At 43.8% G+C, this 27,015-nt stretch overlaps 1 protein-coding gene across 1 annotated transcript in view; it reads left to right on the top strand.

Annotated features, from left to right (window-relative positions):
• The window catches only part of GABBR2 (gamma-aminobutyric acid type B receptor subunit 2), a 2,655,237-nt gene that overhangs the window by 1,493,982 nt on the left and 1,134,240 nt on the right, over nucleotides 1–27,015 (top strand). Inside the window, 1 exon segment of the mRNA XM_029587103.1 lies at nucleotides 7,322–7,558. Coding sequence (XP_029442963.1) covers nucleotides 7,322–7,558 — 237 coding nt within the window.

Here is a 27,015-nt window from a genome sequence, read left to right as displayed (position 1 = left end):
CCTGAGGACGAAGGAGGTATTAACCTGTTATGCATTGGCTCCTGTAGAGGGAGGAGTTAGCAATCTGTTATGAACTGGCTCCTGTGGAAGGAAGAGTTAGCAATCTGATATGCTCAGCTCCTGTAGAGGGAGTAGTTAACAATCTGTTAAGGTATGGACTGCGGAGTTAGCAATCTGTTATGAATCTGTTGCTGAAGACTCCTGATTGGGGAAGGAGTAGCAATCTGTTACCAGCGGAGTGCTTGGAGAGGGCACTCAGCTGTAGAGGAATGTATATAGGTGGATCCTTGGGCTGATGGCAGATGACTGCGCCCCCAGGAGGATATCCTGAGAGGGATCACCGGCTAGGCTTGGGTATGGAGACAGACACAGATAGTTCTTTTATTAGACAGGTTAGTAGAACCACCAGAGGTGGCAGTAGTGAGCTGATATGCCCGGCAGGGCTGAAGTCCCTCAGGAACTGGAACAGCGATCCCAGGGTTGCTGAGCTGTAGAGAAACTATAGATAGTGAATAGACAGGGTATGCTGTGTTCATAGCCAGAATTGGATGACAAAACTCACATAAGGTCTTAAGGAAGCTGAGTAGCTGGAAAGGGTTAGGCCCTCGAGGAGCGAGTACCTGGTTCCAGGGAAAGCTCTGAGAGCGCGATGGTAACTCACAAATGTCTGTATATGCGATAGCTTCCAGGCAGTAGAGAATCTTCAGAGTGTTCTTGAATATGGGCCTTAAAGAAGCGAGTACCGGTTCCTATCTGCAATCTGAAATAAAGAAAAGAGAGTGAGGCCCCCCGAGGAGCTGGTACCCCTGATAAGTCCGAGGAGGCAGAGTAGCTTGGGAGAAAAGCCGAAGCAATCCCTTTGCTAACTCGATTCGTTAGCGAATACTGAGACCTTTTATTTTGGAAGCGGATGATGTCATCCTAGGGGAACGTCCCTGAGGTGTGCGCCCAAGCTGGTACATCAATCGGAGCGCGCGCATGCCCTTCATCATCAGGCAACATGGCGGATCCGCAGCATCGTGCCGGTCCAGGGACGCCGGTGGGAGATGGCAAGAAGACGCCGCGGCAGCTAACCATCCATCAGACCCGGAGGGAGTCGCCACAGAGGTAAAGAGGGCGGAGTGAGGGCGTCGAGCAGCGACAGTCGCAACACCAAGCAAAACAGAGGCAACACACCTTCCACTTTCCATACATACCTATTCTGTATTCCACCCCTAACCCATGCCATCCAACTCTCCTGTAATGAATAAAAATCAGGTTTCCCTTAAATATGTATCCTTATGTAATTCTCCAGAACAATTACCAACATTTCTCTCATCCAAACATTCAACTGTGGAAATAGGTGCAGTCACTTACAGTACTATCAGTACTGTCTAACCATGTAACAGAGCATTCACTGATACCAATAGACTCTGAAGTATCAATTAACTATATAGCCATAGACTGCATTATTTGGGAGGCAAGATGGAATCAATCCATTTACAAATTCCCTGACATCTACATACTTTGACAGACATTATAACGCTATCACACTTACCATCACCCAATCATCTTCACACACGACTTATACAACTGAAGTGACACACATTGCAATCATCCTGCCAAAACTACAACATACTACACTTACACAAAATGGCGTTTCAATCAGCTTTATCACACGCATAAAAATCACTCATTCACAGTCCCACACCATATCCAGAAAATGTCAAAAATATATATAATACAGAACAAGAAACATAAAATGGACTAAAAGGAAGCACATGTTTGGACATCATCCATGAAGAAAAAACAAGGTCCATAATGCCAGCAAATCACCAAACAGAACAATTTCTCAGCTGTAAGAATAGCATATCTACTGATGCCAGAAAAAGAACGGCTGGGGTTTAAATCAGCCCATGCTGACTATCACAAAGCGCAGCACTGCCACTTTCCTGCCACAGAGCATGTTGGTGGCATGTAGAAGTGCATATGTGTGCCTTAGGGAATAGTGCGGTGCATCTGAGAGAACCAGCGATGACTGCTTTCCTGCCATAGGATGAGTGCATCTTTGGTGTCGGCAGGTGAGCAGGGTGAGTGATGTTGCTCTCAGGGCCGATCCGCAACCAACCTAATGTTACAGTGATCTTGTGAACCTGCCATTGTAGGTCCTCAATATGCTCAGCACTCACACCAATATGTTCCGAGTCTACCAGTGATTTTTCCTTTAACTTAACTATATCTGATTTAACTTCAACCACTTTCGATTATATTTCCACCATAGTCTGAGAATTTTGTTTCAGCAGCACTTTAAGTGATGGTTTGTAGGGAATCATTTCTTTCCTCGGCACCATGTTAGTTGGAGACGGAGGGTCCTGCTTTACCCTTTTGGCCCCATATTGAAATTGTGAAAACAGATCAGATCAGGCTGATTTTGACATCCCCCTAGTCCCAGTAACTTATCTCATCAAATATATTTTGATGAAGGTTATTGTCTTAATAACAAAGTGGATAAATGCTCAGAAATCATGTGATAGAGCAGGAACAAGTAGATTATTCTGCCATTTCGTGCTGGTCAGCACCCTCCCCCCCCCCCCCCAATTCAGGTGTAGTAGGTAGACCTTGCCCCGCAGAGGGTTTACAGTTTAAAAGAGTAATTTTATAATCATGTACATGGAATGGAAAGTACTCTGGCAGACTTCAGCTAGATTTTCCAAAGCAGAATTCCACTCTGAAGTCTGCTTTGAACACTAGGGCTGTGAAAATTAGGGCAGACTTATGCACTTACCTTTTATACTTGCTCTGGAGCATGTGAAAATGTGTATGCATATGCTTATGCACATACATCTAAAAATTGAAAGTATGCATGTAAATGATTTCCCTGCCCCAACTCCATCCCCGGAACACCTCTCGTGCACGTAAAAAAATGTGTGTGGGAGTTACACGCATATTATTGCATGCACAGCCTCCCCCCCCCCCCCCCCCCCCTTCCAGGCAACTTTCAAAAGTCAATTTATACATGTAAAAGCTAAGTTGGTGCCTAGAGCAATGGAGAGGAAAGTGACTTTCTTGCCCAAGGTCATAAAGAGCATCAGTAGGAGAAGCAGAATTTGAGCCCTGGCTTCCATGGCTCTCAGCCTGTTGCTCTAAACACTAGGCTACTCCTGGGCTCAGACATAATATGAATTTGCTAATTCTGCTTGTCTCCAGAATGTATATGTTCTGCCCACTCCCATGTTGCTGTGGTTATAGAATTGACTTCAAAATTATGTTCTTGTCTGTAATTTCATATGCATGACTGTCCACTCTAGGGCTGACTCTGTACTTTGTAAATGGTTATGACTGGACAATGAGTTAAGATCTTTTTTAGAAGAAGGATGACATATAAATGCTAACTATGGACTATATTATTACTAATATGTCAGTTTCAGATTGTTAAATCTTTGATTCTCTTAAACGATTCCAGAGTATTTAGCCAGTGGCATGTAGCTTGCTAAATACAGTTACTTGGAGATAGTGAGGTCCATATTCAAAGCCATTTAGCCGGCAACTCTCAAGTTATCTGTTTATATGGCACGTTTTGAATATTCCTCTCACTTATCCGGCTGGACAAGATTTATACCGTGTCCCAGGCCCAGCACTTCTATGGTTGATAGGACAATAGAAGCATAGGAGTTACGCTAGAACAGGGGTCAGGAACCTTTTTGGCTGAGAGAGCCATAAACGCCACATATTTTAAAATGTAATTCCATGAGAGCCATACAATATGTTTAAAACTAAATACAAGTAAATGTGTGCATTTTATGTAAGATCACACTTTTAAAGTACAATAAGTCTCTGAAAATATTACACCAGGCCTTAAGACACCAATACATCTCCTATTAGGAAAACGGACCAAGTCAGGCTGCTATAGAGTCCTACACAGAAACTACACGCCAGCAGAAAACCTCACCTGAATCACGTGCTGTCCCTCACCTAACATAGAATAAAGAGACCAAAACGCATAACAAGAAGCATGCAGAAAAAACTGAATTGGAAAATGCAACAAGCCAGAGTCTCTGTATGCAGTGTAACAAAGGATAAAAGAAACATCACCCATCCTTATAAAACAAATCAAGAAATATAAAATCATCAGCAGTAAAACTGTACTAACAAAAAGAACATATTTCGAAACAGCTGATGAGTGGAATATCCAATAATTAAAAACTCATATAAAACATTTCCAGATACCAACGAAATATTTCAAAATAGCAGACACAAAGACCCAGTAATGAAAAATAATAAGGATACAAACATTTTTTTGCTCTGCATACCTGGGAACGTTTGATATCCAGGTGTCCTGAGATTGTTCTGAATTAGCAGGAGGTGGGGTGGTTTGCTTGGAACTTTCTCCTCTCTCAGTCACATACCAGCGCTCTCTCTCACACTGGCTCTCAATGACACACCTATACACACATGCTCTCAGTACTCACATATACACATGTTTTTTCTCTCTCACTTATATAGGCTCTTAATTACACATTTACACACATGCTGTCTATCTTTTCACGCTTACACACACACACAGGCTTTCAATCACATAAATACATGCTTTTTTTTTCTCTCCACACAGACTCTCATTCACATGCTTACAAATATGTCCTCTCTTTCTCTCATTTACACACAGGCTCTCAATCACATACTCACATGCTCCCTCACCTAAATCAGCTCTCAATCACACACAGACACACATGGTCTCTCTCTCTCATTTAAACACAGGCTCTCAATCACATGCTCACATGCTCCATCACCTAAACCAGCTCTCAATCACACACAGACACACATGATCTCTCTCTTACATATACACACAGGCTCTTAATCATACATACACATGATTTCTCTCACACACAAAGGATCTCAATCATACACACACATACTTTTCACACAAACAGGTTTTCAATCACAAACTTACACATACAGGTTCCCAATGGTAAACTTACATTCATGCTCTCTCTCTCTCTCACAGGCAGGCTCTCAATCACAGACATACTCTCTTTCACATGTACAGGCTCTCAATCATTCACATACATGCAATCTCTCACACACACACACACACACACACACAGAGGCCCCCCCCCCCCCCCCCGCGGCCCGGAAGAGGAAGTGGAGAGTATCGGGTGCCTGCGCGGCAAGAAGAGCCCACGCTAGTGCGCTCGGCATCGGCCCGAAGAAAAGAAGACTGCAGCGCAGCTCGGAGGAAAATGAAGAGCTTCAACCGCAGCCGATGGGACTCCGCCTCCGCGAGGGCTGAAAATGAAGGAGTTTAGCGTTGGGAGGAGGCTGCTGCTGCCGCGAGTTCCCGGGGTGGGGGTGGGGGAGAGAGAGTGTGAATGAGCGAGCAAACACACATGCTTGCTCGCTCATTCACTCTCTCTCTCCCCCACCCCGGGAACTCGCGGCAGCAGCAGCCTCCTCTCAACGCTAACCTCCTTCATTTTCAGCCCTCACGGAGGCGGAGTCCCATCGGCCGCGGTTGAACCGCTTCATTTTCCTCCGAGCCGTGCTGCAGTCTTCTTTTCTTTGGGCCGATGCCGAGCACACTAGCGTGGCCTCTTCTTGCCGCGCACGCACCCGATACTCTCCACTTCCTCTTCCGGGCCGCGGGGGGGGGGGGGGGGGCGGGAAGAAGAGAGCACGCTGGTGCCGCTGACTCCAGCTGTCCTGCCGCGTTCCGCCTGGGCTGACAGCATTTTAAGCCCGGGCGGAGGAGGACCGGGGAGCAGCTGGGTCAGCGGGAAAGTGTGGCGACACTTGTCTGCGAGCCAGATGCTGCCCTCAAAAGAGCCATATCTGGCTCGCGAGCCATGGGTTCCCGACCCCTGCGCTAGAAGTAGTTCACTGGAATCATACATTTTTAGTTTAACTCCCTTAAAAGTGAATTTTAAAAGCCTGATGCATGCATTAATTAGGGGATGTGGGAATATGTCGGGCTCATGCGCACCGAGCATATTTTAAAAGTCTCTCAAATAAGCTTATAAATGCTGCAGTGCGCACATCTCAGAAGTTTTCAAAAAGGGATGGGATGTGGGCATGGTGTTTCGGGATGTGAAACTGAGATGTGCACATAATACTTATGCAGTCCAGTGTACGCCGATGCCCCTGCCATGTAATATTACTTTAGCTATGGATGATGTGTAAGTTATAAAATAAAGATAACTAGGCAGATTGGGGTTTTAAGAGTCGGAGGATAACTGGGGGGAGTGAAGGCTATTAAACCAGGGGGCCTTGGAAAATCTGTTAATTGGGTGACCTGGGGACGAACTGGTAAAACTGGAAAGGATGTGTGCCCCTCTTAAAACCCCCCCCCCCCCCCCCATTTACTTGGTAGAAGTGGCATTTGCACGTACTTGTGTGCGCCCACTTAAAAGTTTGCACATGTGCATGTGGCTAGGCTATTTTATAACATGCATGCATATACGCGCACAAGTTATAGCCACGTCCCTGGGTGCAGGCTGATGAACATGTACGCCACACGCCGTTTGAAAGTTTCCGTCCTAATGAATGTAGAAGTGCCTGGCCCGGATTGCTATCACTTACAGATTTAAAGTACTAGAAGGGTGGAAGTGTTAAGGTGGGAGATAGGAGATGGAGGGGGACCTGAGAAAGCAAATTTTAGTATCATTTAAATAGGATTTGGGAATAGGCAGGAGAGAAGCACCAGATCATATAAATGAATTATAAATTGCTAAATAAGTATGAGGGTTTTTTTGAGGGGGCTGCAGGTTTTGCCCTGCATTTTGAGATTGAGTGGGGGGGGGGGGGGGGTGGTAAGTAATAGTCACTAGGCCCATAACATTTTCTTTTTTTAAATCCTGCAGCTCCATTTAATCGGCTATATTCTTTTATACTTGCTCTGGAGCATGTGAAAATGTGTATTCATATGTTTATGCATATAGCTACATAATGCTAAAGTTATTCAACTGCATGAGGCCGGATACCTTTAAACCTAACTGACGATATTCAAAAGATATCTGGTTAGGTTTAAAGTTATCCGGCTATCGGTAGCCGGATAACTTTAATCGAGGATATTCAGTGGGACATTTATCCCAATGAATATTCAGGATGAGTTATCTGGGTAACTATAGCCAGATAACTTGTCCATTTGCAGGCCTACTGAATATTGAATGCAGAGTGACTTGCTTGAGGTTACCTAGAATGTTGGGAGCAGAGCAAGAATAGTTGGTAGGAAATGGAAATAATTTGATTCCTAACTATGTGCTGAACAAGTAGACTATCTCTTCTCTCATCTCATTCTATACTAGTTAAAGATATTTTAAGGTGCTAACTTTCATCTAATTTTCTATAGACTGCAGAGCAGTATGAAAAGGAATACAATGAAAAACGTTCAGATGTGGAACCTAGTAAATTTCATGGTTATGCCTATGATGGAATATGGGTGATTGCAAAAACACTTCAGCGAGCAATGGAAAATCTCCGTTCTACTACCAGGCACCAAAGAATTCAGGATTTTAACTATACAGACCACAAACTTGGAAAAATTTTTTTGGATGCTATGAATGAAACTAACTTTTTTGGTGTAACGGTAAGTCCATCTAAGCTATTTCATGGCCATTAATCTATGGGAAAGAAGGTCGAAAATTGGATAATTGTTTAAACAAATACTATTGTGTAGAATTTACTAACTTTATAAAACAGAAAATGTGTCAAATCAGAGGTTCAGCTTTGTATTCCTCTCTGGACTATAAATTTCCTGAAAGCTTTAATGAATAACATATTGTGACATAAAATGTGTTCTCTCTTATGTTTGCCTGATTTATCAAGGGACTGTGAACATGGATACAAATTCACTTTTTCACATAGAGGGCCATATTCAAAAGTTTGTCTGGATAATGTTTGGAGTTAGAAGGATACACAGCCTTATTTTCAGAAGCATTTGCATGCTTAAAACTGGGTTTTCCACGTATAAATACACTTTACTCGTGTAAATGGGCTTTTGAAAATTGCTACAATATATGCCATTGAATTGTCAATAGGTTTTACATGTGTAAGTGCACTTTATGCACATAAATGGCTTTTGAAAATTGCTGCGGTAGTATGTTACTGTAATCCCACCTTGGTGTAGGTGACCTGCATGGGTGGAGCCCTAGAAATATTTGTAAGTTCTTTGGGGCAGGAACCCTGACTAGTTCTTTTCTGTGTCCTTTTTCTCAGGGTGTGCATCATTTGGCTTGGGGGGAAAGTATTCCCTTTGGGTACCAATGCAAGGGTGACTGACATCCTTTGGCTATCCCTGGCAGAGAGTGAGTGCTGCGTGCCCAAATAAGGGCACTTGGATGCCCTGGGTTAGTGTCAAAACTTAAATTTAGGGGTAGATTTTCAGACCGCGTGAATAGGCGTACTTTTGCTGGCGCATCAGGCGCCAGCAAAAGTACGTGGGATTTTAGTAGATACGCGCGGAGCCGCGCGTATCCGCTAAAATCCGGGATCGGCGCGCGCAAGGCTATGGATTCTGTATAGCCGGCGCGCGCCGAGCCGCGCAGCCTACCTCCGTTCCCTCTGAGGCCGCTCCGAAATCGGAGTGGCCTCGGAGGGAACTTTCTTTTGCCCTCCCCTCACCTTCCCCTCCCTTCCCCTACCTAACCCACCCGCCCGGCCCTGTCTAAACCCCATCCTTACCTTTGTTGGGGGATTTACGCCTCCCTCTGGGAGGCGTAAATCCCCGCGCGCCAGCGGGCCGCTAGCGCGCCGGGACGTGACCTGGGGGCGGGTCCGGAGGGCGCGGCCACGCCCCCCGGACCCGCCCCTGAAACGCTCCCGACACGCCCCCAAAACGGTGCTGCACTCGGTCCCGCCCCCGGCACGCCCCCCTCCGAAAACCCTGGGACTTACGCGAGTCCCGGGGCTCTGCGCGCGCCGGTAGGCCTATGTAAAATAGGCTCACCGGCGCGCAGGGCCCTGCTCGCCTAAATCCGCCCGGATTTGGGTGGATTTAGGCGAGCAGGGCTCTTAAAATCCGCCCCTTACTGAATAAGATATTTGCAAATGGCACAATAAATAAGTCCAGCACCACAGTCTCTTTGCTTCTCAATTACAGTTTTCACTTCTATCTGTGGAGGAATCTCAACAGGCAGGGGATCCTACCCACCCTTCTGGGTTAAGTGAGATGGAGGTCATGATGGGCAGGAAACACCTACAGATGGGTAAAAATCCTGTCCTTGTACAGAGAGTAATCTTTCATCTCTCCAGGGGCTGAAGACTCCTGATAGGCATCCTCTAGAGAATCTTTACAGTGCTTGTACTCACAGTTAGCAGTTTCTTCCACTATTTAGTTTAGTACAGTCTCTGACTCTGCTCTAGATCCTTTGTGGGAGGGATCCCTGGAAACAGTTTCTTACCCTGCAAGGAGCAGCCAAACAATCTTCCTCCTGGATGTCTAACTCAGTAGTTTTTACCCTTAACCGAAGATAGCACTGGAGTTATAACTACCTCAGATGGGCAGGTTTTCTCTATCCCTGGCCACCCCAAACACAGGATTCCCCATTTCCTGATTTCAGGAAAGGCCCAGGTATCCAGCAAGGTTCCTACCATGAAAAAGTCAGAATCCCCAAAACAACCTGGAGGGGTATCCAAACCAGCTAGGCCTGAAAATACAACAAAAGGTAAGCGCCTCCCACCTCCTAACTCTACAAAAATTATACACGACTGCCTCCATACTCTTAGGAGAGAGCTGTTATAAAGCCTCCTAGGGGAAAAGCTATTCCTAGGCCCCTCAAAGGGAGGGACTGAATTTGAATGGGTCCTCCCCTCATCCACTAACCTACTGTAGTTAGTGCTTCCCCGAGCATACTGGTAACCAAAGAATGGCTCTTGTTTACATTACATTTACATGCATAAGTCCTTTGAAAATTACCTCCTGACAATTACAGTTTTTTCCCTGTTCATCAGTTAAATTTTGTCCAGGCAAATCATTACCTAAATAAAAATTGGCAGTGCTGGGGGCATTCCTGTGGTGCCGTTTTACTTTGGACAATGCTGTAGTTACCCGGGTCACTCTGGATAGACAAATAGTAGACCTTAAGTTAACTCAGACAACTTTGTCCAGGTAACTTTAGACCTAATATTCATCTGGAGTGGATTTTAGCTGAACATCTGAATAAGATTAACTAGATAAAGTTGTGCTGACAAAAAATGAACTGGATACTACAAGCTGAACTCTGTATGCAGTGCAATAATCGAAAAACAGAAACATCACCATTCCTCATAAAACATCAAACCATAAAATCAAGAAAAATAAAACATAATAGTAAAATCATAAATACAAATATTTCAAAACAGCTGACACAGAACATCCAATAATTAAAAACTAATTTCTTAAAAATTCCTAAACACAGACAACATACTTCAAAACAGATTCATATCAATTAACACCCAATAGTTAAAACTAATAATGATTAAAAACATTCTCCACTCCCCATACCTGGGAACTTTTGTTTGCAGTCATCCTGAAAACAAAATCCACTTTGAAGTGGCTGAAAGGGGGAAAATAAAATCAAATAAGTTATCATGCATTAGACGGGGTGGAGGGTGTGCACAGATTTTCTCCTTTCTCTCTCATATAACACACCCGCACTCTCTAACATACATGATCACTCACACACAGGCTCAATCAAAGCTGGATTAAGAAGCGGGAATGCTCACACACACACACATTGACCCTCACACACTTTCATTCACTTGCTTGCTGACACACATTCTCACTCTCTCTCACATGCTCTCTTATGCACATACATGCTGACACACATACACACACAGGCCCTCACACTCACATGCTGTCTCACACATACACAGCTCACTCTCACATGTTCTCTTTCATACATACATACAAACTGTCTCTTGCACATGCTGTCTCACTCTCATACACACAGGCTCTCTCACTCCCACATGCTGTCTTACTCAAGCACAGGCTCTCACTGACACATGCTGTCTCTCATACACAGAGGCTCTCACATGATGTGTCTCCAAACATTCAGGCTCTCACTCCCACACAGTCTCACATCACTTTCACACACAATCTCTCAACTCACTCTCATACACAGACACATAATACACACACAATCTCTCGCCTCACTCTCATGTGCACACAAAATCTCTCAGCAACATGTTTGTTCTGGGGCCACGTGGGCAGGAAGGAGGAGGAGCACCTGCAGGTTTGGACGTGACCTTTTTCTTCGGGCCATGGTGAGATAAGCTCCACACGGTTCTGGCAATCTTCTTGCTGTGTGCGCCCATCCACCCACGGCCGCATGAGCCTCCATGTTGGCTATCATCACCCCCCTATGACCCTGCACCTGGGGGCATTGCCCCCCCCCTTCGGTAAGCCACTGGCAGGCGCGCAGAGCAGCGATAGCAGCAGCGGAGTCAGGACGAGAAGCATGCAGTCAGGCAAAGTATGCTACTTTATTTCCATCTCTTTAGCTGGGTCAATAGGCCCTATTTAAGCCATTAGCCAGGTGATTAGTTCTTGAGATGTCCAGCCCTCTCTTACTTGACCGTTCTTTACAATGTCCGGTTTCCCATTGTAACTGGACACTGTACAGCAAGCTTTAAAACCAGGCTGTCTGCTTCAAAACCGGTCAGTTGGCCACCCTAAGCCTACACAGTATGGAAAATGTGCCCCTCTCCTAGGGACAAAGACGAAGGTACAAAGGATCAAAGGGTCACCCGTAGCTCTCTGTGCCTTGGAAGTAAACTCCCCCTCCCGCCCCACCATCAAAGCATCCTAGCCCTGGGGATGAGAGAGACATGCTAGCACTATCCAGGAGTGATTCCAGGCCTGAAGAGAAACTAAATTATTTTATAGCCCCAGCGGAGGGGTGAGGTTACATATTTACTTATTTTACTTTGAGCCTAGCGATTACACCATATCCTCCAACAGTTTGCACTCACAAAACCATGAGTAAGCAGAATTACAATTAGAATATAGTAAACCTCCTATACTAAAACACCATTAATTGCCAATAAACCTATCTATGAAAAGGCGAAAAGGCAATGCTGCAAATATTACAACAGGCCCTAAAATACCAATACACCTCTTATTAGGAAAACAGAACAAGCCAAGCTACTATAGATCTCTACACAGAAGCTACACGCTAGTAGAATATTTCACCTCTGTCACACATGCAGAACACAGACACTCACCAAATTCAGAATAGAGACCATAAAGTATAAATAAAAATTTGCAGACAAAAGCTAACCGCAAGAAGCAAGACTATGCAATGCAACACTGGAGAAATGGAAAAATCACTTTTCCTAATAAACAATTAAATCAAGAAATAAAGCATAATTCATAATAATGAAACCATACTAATAAAAAGAATAAATATTTCAAAATAGCTGACAAATACAATAGTTAAAAACTTAGATAAATATTTAAAAAAGGAAGACACATTAAATAACACACAATAATTAAAACTACTAAAGATTAAAAAAAAAAAAAACTACTACTTTCCATACCTGGAAACTTTTGATTTCCAGGTGCCCTGAGATTGTCATGGATTAATGTGGGGAGAGATTGTACACACTCACTATTTCTCTCACACACATACACATACACACACACACACATACACAAACTCTTTCAAACACACACACACACATTTTCAAATACATACACAATATTCCCTGTCTCATTTCACTAACTCCCACTCTAAAAGCACAAGGGTAGCAGTTGCTTCCTCCTTCAGCACCCTGGCCAACAGGAGAACTTCTTTAGGTTTGGGGCCCAAAATGCTCTGCCCACATGCTAGACTTCTCTTTTTCTGTGCCACAAATTCTGCTCTGCAGATGCTGCTCTGGGGCAGTCTCCTTTCCACCACATGGGCCCATGTTGCAGCCTGCTTACTCCCTCTGCAGCAGCTCCTTTTTCCCTCCCATGCCAGGGAAGAAGGAGATGCTGCCACCATCCCCAGAACTAGAGTACTTAACTAGGGCCTTGCGCTTCCACTAGATGCTGCTCCTGTGAGAATTTCTCTTGCTGGCAGGAGTTGAGCATCCCACCGCACTGGTTGCTTTTCCCGCCGATGCAGGTGGTTTGCTCCGCAGGCAGGAAATTGTGTGGTGAGCAAGATAAAAATGCTCCAGGAGTCAGATGCGGGCCATAGTTTGGCGACCCTTATCTTAGAGGAAAGGCAAGATAGGGGAGCTATAATAGAGACATTTAAATATCTCAGAGATACAAATGCACGGGAGTTGGGTCTCTTTTAACAGAAAGGAGACTCTGAGATGAGGTGTCATGGGATGAAGGTGAAAGGGGGTTGATTGCAGAGTAAGTTAAGGAAATATTTCTTTACAGAAAGAAATACTCCCAGTGGAGGTGTTGGAGACTAGGACAATATATTAATTCAAGAAAGCAAAAGGGACAAGCAGAGGGGTTCTCTGAGAGAATGGAAGGATATGTAAAGATAAGCAGTTATATGGATGTTTCTATGATTCTAAGGACAGAAAAAGCACTATATCATATTTACCTAACATTTAATTTTACAGAAATTTTGCTTGCACAATTTTTTTCTTTTCAGAAGTTTCATGAAGTTAAATCCTTGGACTGAATATACCTTATTTCCAATCTTGCCAAACTCTGAATTATAAACTGTTCTAACTTTTTGGGATCTTCTTTCATTCAAAATATGATCTACTGAATAGCAGTTTGTACATTATCAGACCATTAAAGAAAATCTTAGCAAGCTTAAACAATGAAAACTTAAATACTGCATTTCAAAATGATTTGCAATATTAGCTTTTTTTTGTTAGTTTTTTTTTTGTTTTGTTTTGTTGTTGCTGTGTTACAACCAACAAATAGTGCAATAAATCAGCAAAGGCTTCATTGCAAGTGTTCAAGGCTATTCAAGAGCTATCAGGAAGCTGTCACGGAAGGTTTATTCCTTTTCATTAGCTTAGTCTTGGCCTCTCTATATAATGTACAATCCTATCCATTTTAGTAATGGACAACTGCAGAATGAACCACCCCATTATAAATATTGTGTCTACCCATAGGTGCCCATGCTTGCTGCAGCCTGATACTTAATTTTGAGAATCACCATACTGTACATGGATCCTTAATGAGAAGAACATCAAACTGAGTGCAAGGGGTAGAAAATATAAATGAGAAATATATATTTCTTTATGGGCATCATTCAAATATATAAAGGGAAGGAGGAATCTAGAGGAGTTACCTAAATTGGTAAATATCAGAGTTGATTATTTCATCAACATTTAGAGAAGAATATAATACATATGTCCACTAAATAAATGAATTTATGAAAGTATTCCTTAGCTCATAATAAGTAAAAATAGTCTATGTAAAGTATACTTGCCATTTTTGTTTCTTTTTCAGATGTAGTCATTTTGTTTTCATAAACACTCAAATCATCTTCTGTGGAAAATTGGTATTACGTTAAAGGACACACTTGTGGCTGGAAATCCTGTTATTCTGGAAAGCTCCCCTTTTCCCGAAATGTGAAGCACTGCACTGGCATCTGGTCACTCTGACTGGACAAATTAGTATACTTCTCTTTTAAGTTTATAGCGGACTGCTCTGTGGGCCCCAGATGATTTCTGGACAACCCGAAATTAAATATTTCTGTTCCAGGATAGGTTTATTTCCTTCTGTGAGCCATTGGCTTCCCTGAAAATTATTAGAGCAAGAGATTTTTTTCCAGTTCTTTGGAAACTCTCACTCTTTCTTGTCCTTACCTTGGGACACTAGGAATTCTTATTTAGAAGATCAGTTTCTGCTCACTGACCCTCACTGGCCCACATATTTTACTGCGGGGGAAAAGGGGCGTTCTAGGGGTGTTCAAGGGTAGAGTTCAGAAGTATGCTCAGAGATACATGTGTGTACATTGCCAGACTTATTTATATTTTATTTACAGCTGCTAATTGACTTGTGCAAGTGAAATTGGAATTTTCTGGTTGTCTGCAGTTTTTTGGGTGTGGGATCTGAGTGATCTGGTGGGGGTTCAGAGGGAAGTGCTAGAGGGTTTAAGTGTACTAGAGAAGGACTGGGTGAGAACCGGTAGAGGCATCAGCGAACTGGTGATTCCAAGTACAATTATTTTGAAAATGGTATACATGTATATTTTATAAAATACCTGCTTGTGTGTATAAATCAGGGTGATTACACGAACATGTTAGATTTGTTTACTCGCCAAAGTTATATGTTTATAAAATAGGTAGAAAAGGAATTTTTCATGCATTGGAAATATTTGCATGTGTACATACATGTGTACATACATGTGTACTTTTTTAGCAGAACTACGCAGTATTTTATAAACTGTGCAGGCCAGGTACTGCTGCATAGTTTATAAAATATTAGCATTAATCTCTATACATCCACTTATGTGCGTAAATGCAGTACCATGGATGGGTTTGAAAGTTGGGCCCACAGAAAGGAATGCTTTTATGAATGGATCATACCACATACTTCTTAATCCAAAAACATCTTCTTGTAAATAGGATACAATTCGGCGGGAAATATGAGAAGTTTCTACATATTTTTATATCATAGAATTAAAACAATTTATAGAAAAATGATATAGAAATGCTGATAAAAATATTGTTCCTGTGATTTCAATAACACTTGGCCATTATTTATCTTTCTTTTGCAGAAAGGAATTTTTCTCAAGTTCTTGTTACTGAATAAAATGATGTAGACTGATTATGAATGTTCTGTTTGTACATGCATTATTTGCTGGTTTTATGTATATTATTGAATTAAATTCTGGGTTTGGATGTACCTGGGGGTGATGGTGTGACTGAAATCTTAACATGTTAGAACAGGATGTACAGGGCGGAGGCATAAGGTCAAGTGCAATTTATTTCTCAGTCTACTAAATATTAGTATTAAGCCCATACTATTGGTCTCGTAACATGTTTAAGATTGGAGAGAAGGAGCTGGGAGGTAAGGACTGTGCTGGAAGGATATAATGGTAACCAGTGGAAGGGTCTACTCAATTGGATTTAATCCATTATTAGAAACAGGTATTTTAGAATAAACTTTTGGCTTAGTATTTCCTTTATACAATATGCACTACATTTACTATGTTTTACACTTATAAAGGAAAGTGTAACATCTTGCTTTCAGGTCATTTCCTGCATTAAGCAGATTCATTGTCTTGTAATTATAGTATTCTAGTTTGAAGTTATCCCTGTACTTCATTAATTCTAAAAAGAAAAAAAAGGAATTAAAGGGGTCTAATGCAGAATAAAGCACTGGTAAGTAAGTGGTATGACCGGAAGCTCATTTTTAATACTATTACATTAATAAGGGAGTTATTTTAATGAGTTGAATCTGTTATTTTCCACAAGGTGGTTTGCTATTTGGAAAATATCCATGCTTTTCTCTTCACAAAATCTGACAGTGACTGCACTGAAAAATTTTGACATTAATTCCTAATATTCTCCTCTTGCCAAATAATTTGTAGTTGGTTATCCTTAAGAATGACCCTTTCCCTCAAATGCTTTTATGTTTTACTAAAATATATAGGGGCGGATTTTAAAAAGTTGCGTGAGCGTGTACTTTTGTTCGCGCAGCAGGCGCGAACAAAAGTACGCCTGATTTTATAAGATACGCGCGTAGTGAGCGTATCTTATAAAATCTGGGGTCGGCGCGCACAAGGCTGCGCAAAATCAGCAGCCTGCGTGCGCCGAGCTGCGCAGCCTGCCTCCGTTCCCTCCCCTCACCTTCCCCTCCCTTCCCCTACCTAACCCACCCCCCCCCCCCGGCCCTATCTAACCCCCCCTTAACTTTGCGCGCGTCGGCTGGCAGCCCCGCTCCATCCTCTGGTCCCGGGGGCTGGTCCTTAGGCCTCGACCATGCCCCCGGGCCGGCGCCACGCCCCCGGGCCCGACCCCGAAACGCCACGGCCCGCCCTCGAAACGCCGCGTCAGTAGGCCCCACCCCCGACACGCCCCCTTACAAAAGCCCCGGGACTTACGCGCGTCCCGGGGCTTTACACGTGCCGGCGGGATTTACGCGCACAGGCCTTTGAAAATCCGTCCCATAATTTGGAACCTAGGTTACCTTATGTTTTGAAGCTTGGTATTTCTATATAAAATTGTTTTTCCTCTTACACTGATGACCATTTACTGGATTTTGTGAGTGATCAAATTCATTTTATACAGTATTTATTTAAACAAATTTGACTGCACATGATATAGTAGTATAAAGAGGACAGGGATATACAGGGCCTCATTTTCTAGGCAGCTCGCATGCGATAAGGGACCTTTCGCACGCAAAAAGTCCCTTATCGCGTGCGATACCAGGATGGGGGCGGAGTCGCCCCCGGAAGAGGAGGAGTCGGGGCGTCACCGGGGACGACTCTGCGCCGACGCTGCAGACAGCGAAAAGGTAAGGCCCTTTTTGCATCCTATTTCGCTCCCAATAGCTTTACCTCTTATGGTGGTGCTATTGGGTGTGAAACTGGCAGCGATCGCACCGCAACGGTGCGATCGCTGCCGGCTAGCGCAGGCCCGCCCCCCGTTTCGGCCCCCCGCCCCTCATTTCCTAAAGTATCGCAGGCCTGCGATACTTTAGAAAATGAGGCCCATAGGGCTAGATTTTAAAAGCCCTGCGCGTGTAAATCCTGCCGGATTTACGCGCACAGTGCCCTCGTGCGCCGGCATGCCTATTTTGCATAGGCCGCCGGCACGCGCAAAGCCCTGGGATGCGTGTAAGTCTTGGGGCTTCGTAAAAGGGGTGGGAGGGGGCGTGTCCGGGGGCATGTCGGCAGTCCAGGGACGTGTCCTGGGGGCATGTCCAGGGGTCAGGGGGCGGTCCGGGGTGGGTCCGGGGGCGTGGCGATGGTTCGGAGGCAGGCGGGGGGGGGGGTGGTCCCGAGTCCCCCGGCACTGCGGCCTGTGCCGGGGGATGCCGAGGCGTCGCTTCAAGCAGGCATAACTTGCACAACAAAAGGTAGGGGGGGGGGATTTAGGTAGGGCTGGGGGGTGGGGTAGATAGGGGAAGGGAGGGGAAGGTGGGGGGATGTGGAAGGAAAGTTCCCTCCGAGGCCGCTCCGATTTCGGAGCGGCCTCGAAGGGAATGGAGGCAGGCTGTGCGGCTCGGTGTGCACAGGCTGCCGATTTTGCGCAGCCTTGCATGCGCCGACCCCGGATTTTATAAGATACGTGCGGCTACGCGCGTATCTTATTAAATCCAGCGTACTTTTGTTGGTGTCGGTTGCGCCAACAAAAGTACGCGCGCGTACTGTTTTAAGATCTACCTCATAGCCTGTCTTTTGTGTCATTTTCTTTGCATTCTGTTGACTGTATGAAATAGGAGCAATTCTCCTAATAATAAGGCCTTTATTCTATTATGTGTCTGGAGGCCTTTATTCTATTATGTGTCTGGTTAAAATTTTAATGAATCAGGTCACAGATAGAGCTATATTAATTATTAAAATGTATACTTGATGCAGAATTATCCAGCTGAAAAGCAGAATAACTACTATTGTGGAATCTTTCTACAATGGATGTCTTAGATTCTATTTTGCTTCCTTATCTAGGCACAGTCATAAATGTCTTGTAAACAAGAATACATTTTCAAAGGGGTTTTGCTTGTAAAAATAGCATATATGCACTTTAAAAAATATATTTATAAATCTTATATTCTGCCTTTTACTAGCTTTGAGTTTCAGTGCGGATAAGTAACATTTACTTACAGATATGCTACTTTATAAATGTCAAGAGAACGAGCACATTTTCCATTTTGCACAAAAATTAACTCGTGGAAGAAAAAGTTGAGCTAAGGCTTTAGGGGCAGGGTTCGGCAGTACATGTGGTTAGCTGCTATTTTGTTAGAGAGAAGCATTTATAATTTCCAAACTTATTCTTGCACCTGATAATTGTCTTCTTTAAATGAAATCTGGCTTGTCTGTTATCTGCAGTTTTTGGGTGGGAGGTCTAGGTGACTTAGTGGAAGTTGAGGGTGAAGTACTAGAATGTCTAGGTGAACCAAAGATGGACTGGGTGAACTGGTGGAGGTATCAATGAACTGGTGATTGCAAGCATGTGTACAAGTATTTTCAAAAAAGTATGGCGATAACTTTAAAACAAATGTGTGTGCCCACATAAGCATGTATGTGTGTGTGTGCAAATACACACATTGGAATTTCAAATCATTTGCACAAGTGTGTCCTGTTTGAGTAAACTGGTAAACAAAATGATCAGTCTGTCTCTTGGTCATCAAAATCCCTCTGGTTCTTCAGCCTGTACTCCCCCCAGTTTACCCAGACCCCTCACCCAGTTTTTGACTATAGTACGGGGAGCAGTGGGTGGGGGAAGGAATAAATGCATTGATCTGGCAACCCTGATATTTTTTAAAACTTAAAATCGGACCTGTTTGGGGAGGAGACGGCAATTATGGCCCTGCAGGGTCTTTGCAGTTTGGGTGGGAGGGAGATGAGGACAGGTTTGGGCCTGCGGGCCTGCAATTTGTTTTTCATTATTATATTTTGCAAGTCTTTAGTGAACACCGAACTGAAGTATTCAATATTTCTGCATTTCTTATTCTCTCTCTACACATAGCTCTTTGTCACCTTTCAGTTTTACTATATTACTTTGGGCCTTCCTTCTCTCTCTGACATAGGATTGCCAAAGACGTAAAGCTTTCTTTTGCTGGTCTTTTACTTTTCTGATTTCTTTCTTAGTCTCCCTCAGCTTCGTCATATATTCTTTCCTGAGTTCCTCTTTTTGGGATCCTTTATACTTCTTTAATGTTGTTCTTTTTATCTTTATTATGTCAGCCATCTCTTTTGAGAACCATATGGGTTTCTCTTTTCTCTTTTGTTTATTTTAATAACATATAGATTTGTTGCCTTTGTAATAACTCCTTTTAATTTGACCCACTGTTGTTCTACCTCGCCCATTTTCTCCCTGTCTTCCATCCCCATTTTGCAAAGTCCATATTTGTGAAATTCAAAACTTGGGTCTTTGTGTGACTTCTCTGTATCCTGTTCACAATATCAAACCATATCATTTGATGATCACTGATGCTCAGGTGGGCACTTACCTGACATTATCCCCATTTGTGAGCACTAGGTTGAGTATCACACCGTCCCTCCTGGTTTCTGTTTTCATTTGTTTGAACATATCCCCTTGAAGGACATCCACTATCTTTGTACTTCATGTAGATTCCGCAGAAGGGATACTCCCAAAGCATTTTACTACAGTAATACATTTTACTACAGTAGCTTGTAATCCTAGTGCTGCAAGCTGGGACAATAAGATCTCATGATTCAAAATATCAAATGCTGTGGAGATATCTGGAAATACCAGAATAACATTTACCAGAATTAAAGCCTCTACAAAAAAGGTCAAGACTTGAGGGTAATAATGTTTCAGCATTATGCCCAAGCTGGAAACCATATTGAAAGTATTCAAGCACCTCATGCACATTAAGATACTCCTGAAGTTGCTTTAAAACCATCCTTTTTATAATCTTTGACAGAAATGGCAAACATATCTGCTGTTTTTTTTTTTTTTTAGAATAGGACAGACACTTGCATGCTTCAGTCCAGAAGGTACAAAGCCTTCAGTTGAAGACATGTTAAAAATTATAGCAAAGGTTCATCAATCTCCTTTTGCATTACTTTCAAAAGTACCATAGAAAAAATGATTTGGTGAGCAGGAGCATCTCTTTTTGAATATTTTATCAGAGCTGCCTATCTGTTGGAAAATGTGTCTACTTATTATTTTTTTTAAACATGCTGGGCCCAATATTCAAAGGTATCTGGTTATCTAAGTTATCTGGATATTAATTCTCTGGATATCTTAGAAATGATATTCAGCAGCACGGCTATGCTGCTAAATATAACTGGATTAGTTCTGAAAACCAGACATATCTGAGGTCCTGAATGTCTGGTGATTGAGACCTTTGACATGCAAACTTTGCCAAACTTTGCCTCATTCTGCTATCAATCACTGCTCTTATAAGCAGGATAGGAGCATACATGTAGAAGAGGCACCACAGAAACCACAGGACAATCGTGTCAGATAATACATTTTGTCTTTGGCACAAATTTGATTGTTGCATAAGATTAAATGGTGGGTCTTATGCTTACATATCTGGTATTTGATTTTTTTTTATACTTCATTTTTCCTTGCAGAAATTCTCTGGAGCAAAGAAAGCATTCAAATAAGTTCAGGCCTTAACAATTTAAGCTGTTTTAAACTGAGCTACTCATATTGGATCTTACTAGTTAAGAAGTAGCTCTGGTAAAAAACAAACACACAAGCAATTTTTGAACAGAAATTCTCAGTATGTGTAGTTCTATATATACAGAAAGGCACAATGCTTTGATTCTCTGAGGACAAGCTGGATGGTTGTCCTCACACATTGATAGCATCGTCAGATGGAGCCCCGATGCATAAAACTTATGTCAAAGTTTCTAGAACTTTCAGTAGGCACACTGAGCAAGCCCAGCATGCCCTATACCAATGCATCCTCATGGGGTCCCTCTCCAGTTTCTCTTTTTCCACAGAGCTGTAAATATCATGGTGTTAGTGAGCTCACTTTGGCTGTTATTTGGCCTTTGGAAACTTCATTTTTCTCGCATTTTTTATGGGGGTTTTTTCTCGTCGCGCTATTACTGGGTCACTCTCAGTGCCTTCCTGTAGTGTCTCCTAGACAGGGTTTTCAGTGATTCAAGTAAGTTTCCTTTCATGGTCGATTCTCACGTGGTAGTGGTGCATCAGTTCTCACTGGACATCGATGCCCTGCTGCCATTGTCTTCCATTAGTGCCCTTTTGTTTCGTCCGTCATGGCCATATTCAGTTTTAAGCAATGCCCCAGGTGCCTGAGGACCATATCTATTAAGGATCTGAATGAGACATGTGTCCTCTGCCTAGGGCATCGCAAGACATCAGAGGTTGTAAATAATCTGAGTGTGAAAGTGGAGAGTTTGGCTTCCCAAAACGCTTTCACTTCATATGATGCTCAAAGGAAAATTGAACAGATTACAACAAAAGTGGTGACTTTGGAGGAGAAGGAGCGAGAGAACTTAAAATTTAAAGCTGCTGTTGTTAAAGACAAAGAATTTCTAGCCAGAAGAGTGGAAACTCTTGAAAATGCTTCTAGACATTTAAATATCAGAATCTTAAATTTTCCTCGTGTATTGGGTGAAACTCCCTATGTTTCTATGAAAATATTTCTTCAAGAGGTCTTTGGTTTTGAGGAAATTAATTTACCAGCAATAAATAAATATTATTTCCTCCCTAAAGCTGTTTCAATCTATATAAATAAAAATGTTAAATAGTTTGTACCTCGTCGCTAATCTCGGCAACCACTTAACCGAATGCGTTCAAATTTGCACACAACATTCACTTCCCATACGGGAAGAATCTTATACACTTACATTACATATAGGTCACACCTGTGACAGGTAATACAAGTTTAAAAATTGGTTACACAAAACAGCGACATCCTGTGGCCGTCAGTGCAAGCGCAACCTCTTACACCTTTCACACACACTCACCCCCCCAGACAGGGCTATTGTCTTTCATTCACACACCCTCATAACACACAGAAACCCACACTCATCACACCCCCCCACACGCCTGCCAATGTCACTTACTTCACCCACCCTCCCAAAACACACCAAAACACAACGGATTCCAGGCTGCTACACTGGGAAACCACACATTTCACACACCCTCCGAAATGAAATAAAAAAACCCTCTTCGACCAACCCACGCACATGCCTGTTCTAATTAATGACCACGCACTCTGAACACACACTACACCTGAAACTAGTCCGCGCTTCTCCACCGGCAGCACAGGAACGGTCCGTGACACATCGCATTCATTAGGGCCATCGGATGCCAGCAACCAAAATGGCGCCGACGGCCCTTGCCCTTACTATGCTATACGGAGACAACAATGACGTCGGTACACCATGTGACATAGTAAGGGCAAGAGCCCGTCGGCACCATATCCTCAGCGGACATTTGCCCTTACTAGGTCTGGGATCCTGACGCGCCACTTTCACCTCAACACTGACGTACTTACCTTACATGGCGCTCGGAGAAATTTTGCTACATGGCAGCCGGCGGAACAAACCCAAGCAAACACCCTCATCAACAGCTGGCAGTTTACACAGGTATCCGGGGAGGAGCACGGTGGGGGGCCATACTTATTTTCAGCCGCACGTGTTTAACAGTGTGGGGGGGGGGGGTGCACTCATTCTCCACAGGCTCTGTTCTGTCTTTTCAACTTAACCAGGCTCTGCCACAGCGTGGAGAATGAGGGGGGAGGTGAGTGTGAGGGGAGGGAGAATGAGGGGAGAGGTGAGTGTGAGGGGAGAGAGTTGGAGTGGGGACAGGGGAGGGAAGGGGGGGGTGAGTGACCAAGGGGGAGGAGAATGAGTGACTGAGGTAAATGAGCAAGGTGAAGGGGGAGGGAGGGTTAAGAACCTGACTCTGCCACTGCATCGCGTGGCCGGGTTCCGCTAGTAACAAATAGAATTAACCTTCAAGATAACTTGACTGAAATATTAGAAAGTTCAACAATAGAAGTATTAGAGGTACTCCACTGGTTTCACTTATATATTTGGTTGATGTTCAAACCATAATGAAAAATTATTTTAGAAAGTTCCCGACCTCCTTTCTCAATGAAAATGTAAAACGTTTTCCAGACCTTTCTTCTATAACACAAGAGGCGCAGGAGTTTTTTAACCCTGCACCAAGAAACAATTTTGTTGGGGTATTCCTTCAAATTAAAATTTCTTTGTAAATGTGTATTAAAGAAAGGTGCTGAAGTAAATGTATTTTTCACAGGTGAACAATTGAAAACCTGTTTGCAATTAAAAATTCCTAGCACTTTATCTCCCTTAAATATGTAAAGAATGAGCAATAGCTGATAGACGTGCAGCAATTATCTTTATCTCAAATTTTTGTGTTACTTATAATTATCTCTCTATAATTTTGGATCCAATGTAAACATACTATATTGATTTATGGATTAAGAAAGGAAGGAATGTTTATTTATTTTACTTTTGGGAAAATGTAAGTGGAGAGAAAAATTTCATCCCCTCTTTCTGATTTTTTTTCTATTTTTTCAAAATTAGTTTTTTGTAATGTAAAAAATTAATAAATAAAGAATTAAAAAAAAAAGACATCAGAGGTTGCCATTTATGCACCTAGATGACCCCAAAGGGACGTTGACTCGACAAGATGGCACAGTTCTTCAGGTCAAAGAAGTCTGAGCCATCGACATAGGCAGCATTGGCATCAAAGGACCAAGGAGCTGCACTGATGAACACCGAGCCATAGACATTGGTGGGATCACCTGTTCCATTGATGACGCTGGCAGACAGGGGCACCAGAGACCGACCATAGTCTATTTCCTTCAGGCTGAGGGCGTATGGTTCCTCGTCATCGGTCTCAGCACTGGGGAAGGATTGTGCCAATTATCGAAGGAGGCTGAAGAAGCATCAGCTCCAGTCCCCGTCAATGCACGGCTCTGGGCACAGGGATGCACTGGCTTTTACCGGAATGCCCCCAAAACAAACCCGTAGTGAAGAGTAGCCTCCATCAGTGCTGGGGTCTACCATGGTCTCCACCTGATGCCAGTCATCGATCTGCCTTGAGGATCCGAGGAAGATATGACTACCCATTCTTCCTCCCAGTCAGTCTTGGCATCAGCAATGTTCGAGGAGGAGCTAGAGCATGGAGTCCTGCTAGTGGTGTACGGGGCGCTGCAGGGTTTGGTCCTATGGCACCGATGGAACCAGACCCGGTGCTGCATGGCCTTGTACTGCTTCTGGAGAAGCTCAGCGTGCTCATTGGTGCATTACTGACCCAGTTGGTGTCAGTTACAGGGACAGCATTGGTGTCCGGCGGGGCACCAAGGGCTTGCACTGCCAATGTGATCATCGCCAGTTCCTCTGAGGAGGAAGTGCCACAGAGGCCGATAGATGCAGAGGCCTGCTGCCTCCCCATCCAGTTCTGCCGGTGCCTGCACCTCTGGATGTAGGCTGAGCACCTAGGGATCCATCCCCTATCACTTTTATTGAGGATGAAGAACCCTATGACCCCTGGGGGATGATGTTTCAGAGTCCTCCGAGGGCCTACCTTCAGACCTCCTCAAGAGGAGCAAAGGAAGCCTCCACCTGTTATTATTTAGGAGAGTTGTGGGTGGATCCTTGGACCGATGGCAGATGACCACGCCCCCGGGGGAAGATCCCGAGAGGGACCACTGGTCAGGCTCAGAGTTAGGAGACAGACACACACTAGTTCTTTTATTAGACAATATACTGAATCACCAGAGGTGGCAGTAGTGAGCTGGAATGCCCGGCTGGGCTGTAGTGCCTCAGATACTGGAGTGAAGATATCGGGCAGCGACGGTCGCAACAGTACCCCCCTTCAAAGGGCGATCTCCTCTTTGGGTACCAGGTTTAGTTTTTGAAGGATGCACGAGATGGAACTGACGAAGCATTTCTTTGTCCAGGATATTGGTCTGAGGCTCCCAAGAGATCACTTCAGGGCTGAAACCTTCCCACTTTAGAAGGTATTCAAAAGTCTTGCCTCTTTTATGAACATCCAGAATCTCTGTGACTCTGAGTTCTAATTTGTCTTCTGTATCGATGATAAGTGAGTCTTGAGATATAGAGGATAGTTCACTAAGAGTTGTATCATCTTCGTCTTGAGATACTGAAGAACATTCACTGGTTAGTGTATTGTATTGTCTTCGTCTCGAGATATTGTAGAACATTCACTGGGTATCGTATCCTCTACCTTTCCCCCAAAGCAAATGTCTGCACCAGCTGGCGACTCAGATGGTTGAGTAAAGCCTTTCTGGAGATTTTCTTCCATATTTTCTGATGTTGCTTTATTCTCTTTAGCTGAGAGGGGGTACACCCATCCTTTCGGTGGCTCAGCATTGGGCTTCAGCCTTATGGCACAGTCATAGGGCCTGTGTGGAGGAAGAATATCAGCTGCTTCTTTGGAGAATACATCCCCAAAGGATGCGTATTGGGGCAGCAGTCCTGGCATCGCTGGAGTCGTAGGCATGCATATGATAGGAGAGATCTCCTTAAGGCACTTCTCATGACATTCTGGGCCACAGCAGGAGAGATCCAGGGATGCCCAGTGAAATTGGGGTTGGTGCACTTGCAGCCAGGGTAACCCCAGGATGATAGGGTGCATAGTCCTCTCCAGTACAAAGAAGGAAATTGATTCCGTATGGAGCGCCCCGGTGCGAAGAGTAACTGGTACGGTTTCGCAAGCCACGTTGCCTGGTAAGGGCTCCCCAAGAATGGAGGATAACAGTAGTGGATCTTTCAACTTGATGAGGGGAATCTTCAGGTCTTCCACTAGACGTCTGAGAATGAAGTTGCCTCCTGCCCCTGAGTCCACCAAGGCAGGAGTCTGAACCGTTATCAGTTTGTAGGTCAAAGAGACTGGGAGAGAGAGTGGAGGAGATGTCGTGGTATGGCCTAAGAACAGTCCTCCTGCAAGACTTAGGCCCATCCGTTTCCCGGATGAATGGAGCATGTAGAAGCATCATGGCCAGGTTGACCACAGTACATGCAAAGGCCGCGCTTCTTCTGAAATTTTCTCTCCTTTGAAGTCAAGCATCCATGACCAAGTTGCATAGGTTCATCTGTATCAGCAGCAGGGATTACTGGAAACATCCGAGGTGTAGAGACAGCACTGGCCTATTTCAACACAGGTAACACCCTAGGCCAGAGTTCCTTCACCTTGTCCTGGAGCCGGTGATGAATCTGAATGGCCAAGGCTACTAATTCGTCCAGCGAGTCAGGTGTTTCACGAGCAGCCAACTCGTCCTTTAAACGAGTATCCAGGCCTCTGCAAAAGAGAATCTTGAGACATTTGGGATCCCAGCGAATTTCTGCTGCAAGAGTTTTGAACTCTATGGTGAATTCAGCCAATGATCTGTTGCCTTGCTTCAAATCCACTAAAGCAGAACCGGCTACAGACGTTTGAGCAAGGTCATCAAAAACGGATTTAAACAAATCCATAAATCCT

The sequence above is a fragment of the Rhinatrema bivittatum genome, chromosome 2 (genome assembly GCF_901001135.1).
Source record: "Rhinatrema bivittatum chromosome 2, aRhiBiv1.1, whole genome shotgun sequence".
NCBI lineage: Eukaryota > Metazoa > Chordata > Amphibia > Gymnophiona > Rhinatrematidae > Rhinatrema > Rhinatrema bivittatum.
The sequence above is the reverse complement of the archived record's forward strand: the minus strand, read 5'-3'. Positions and strand labels throughout refer to the sequence as shown.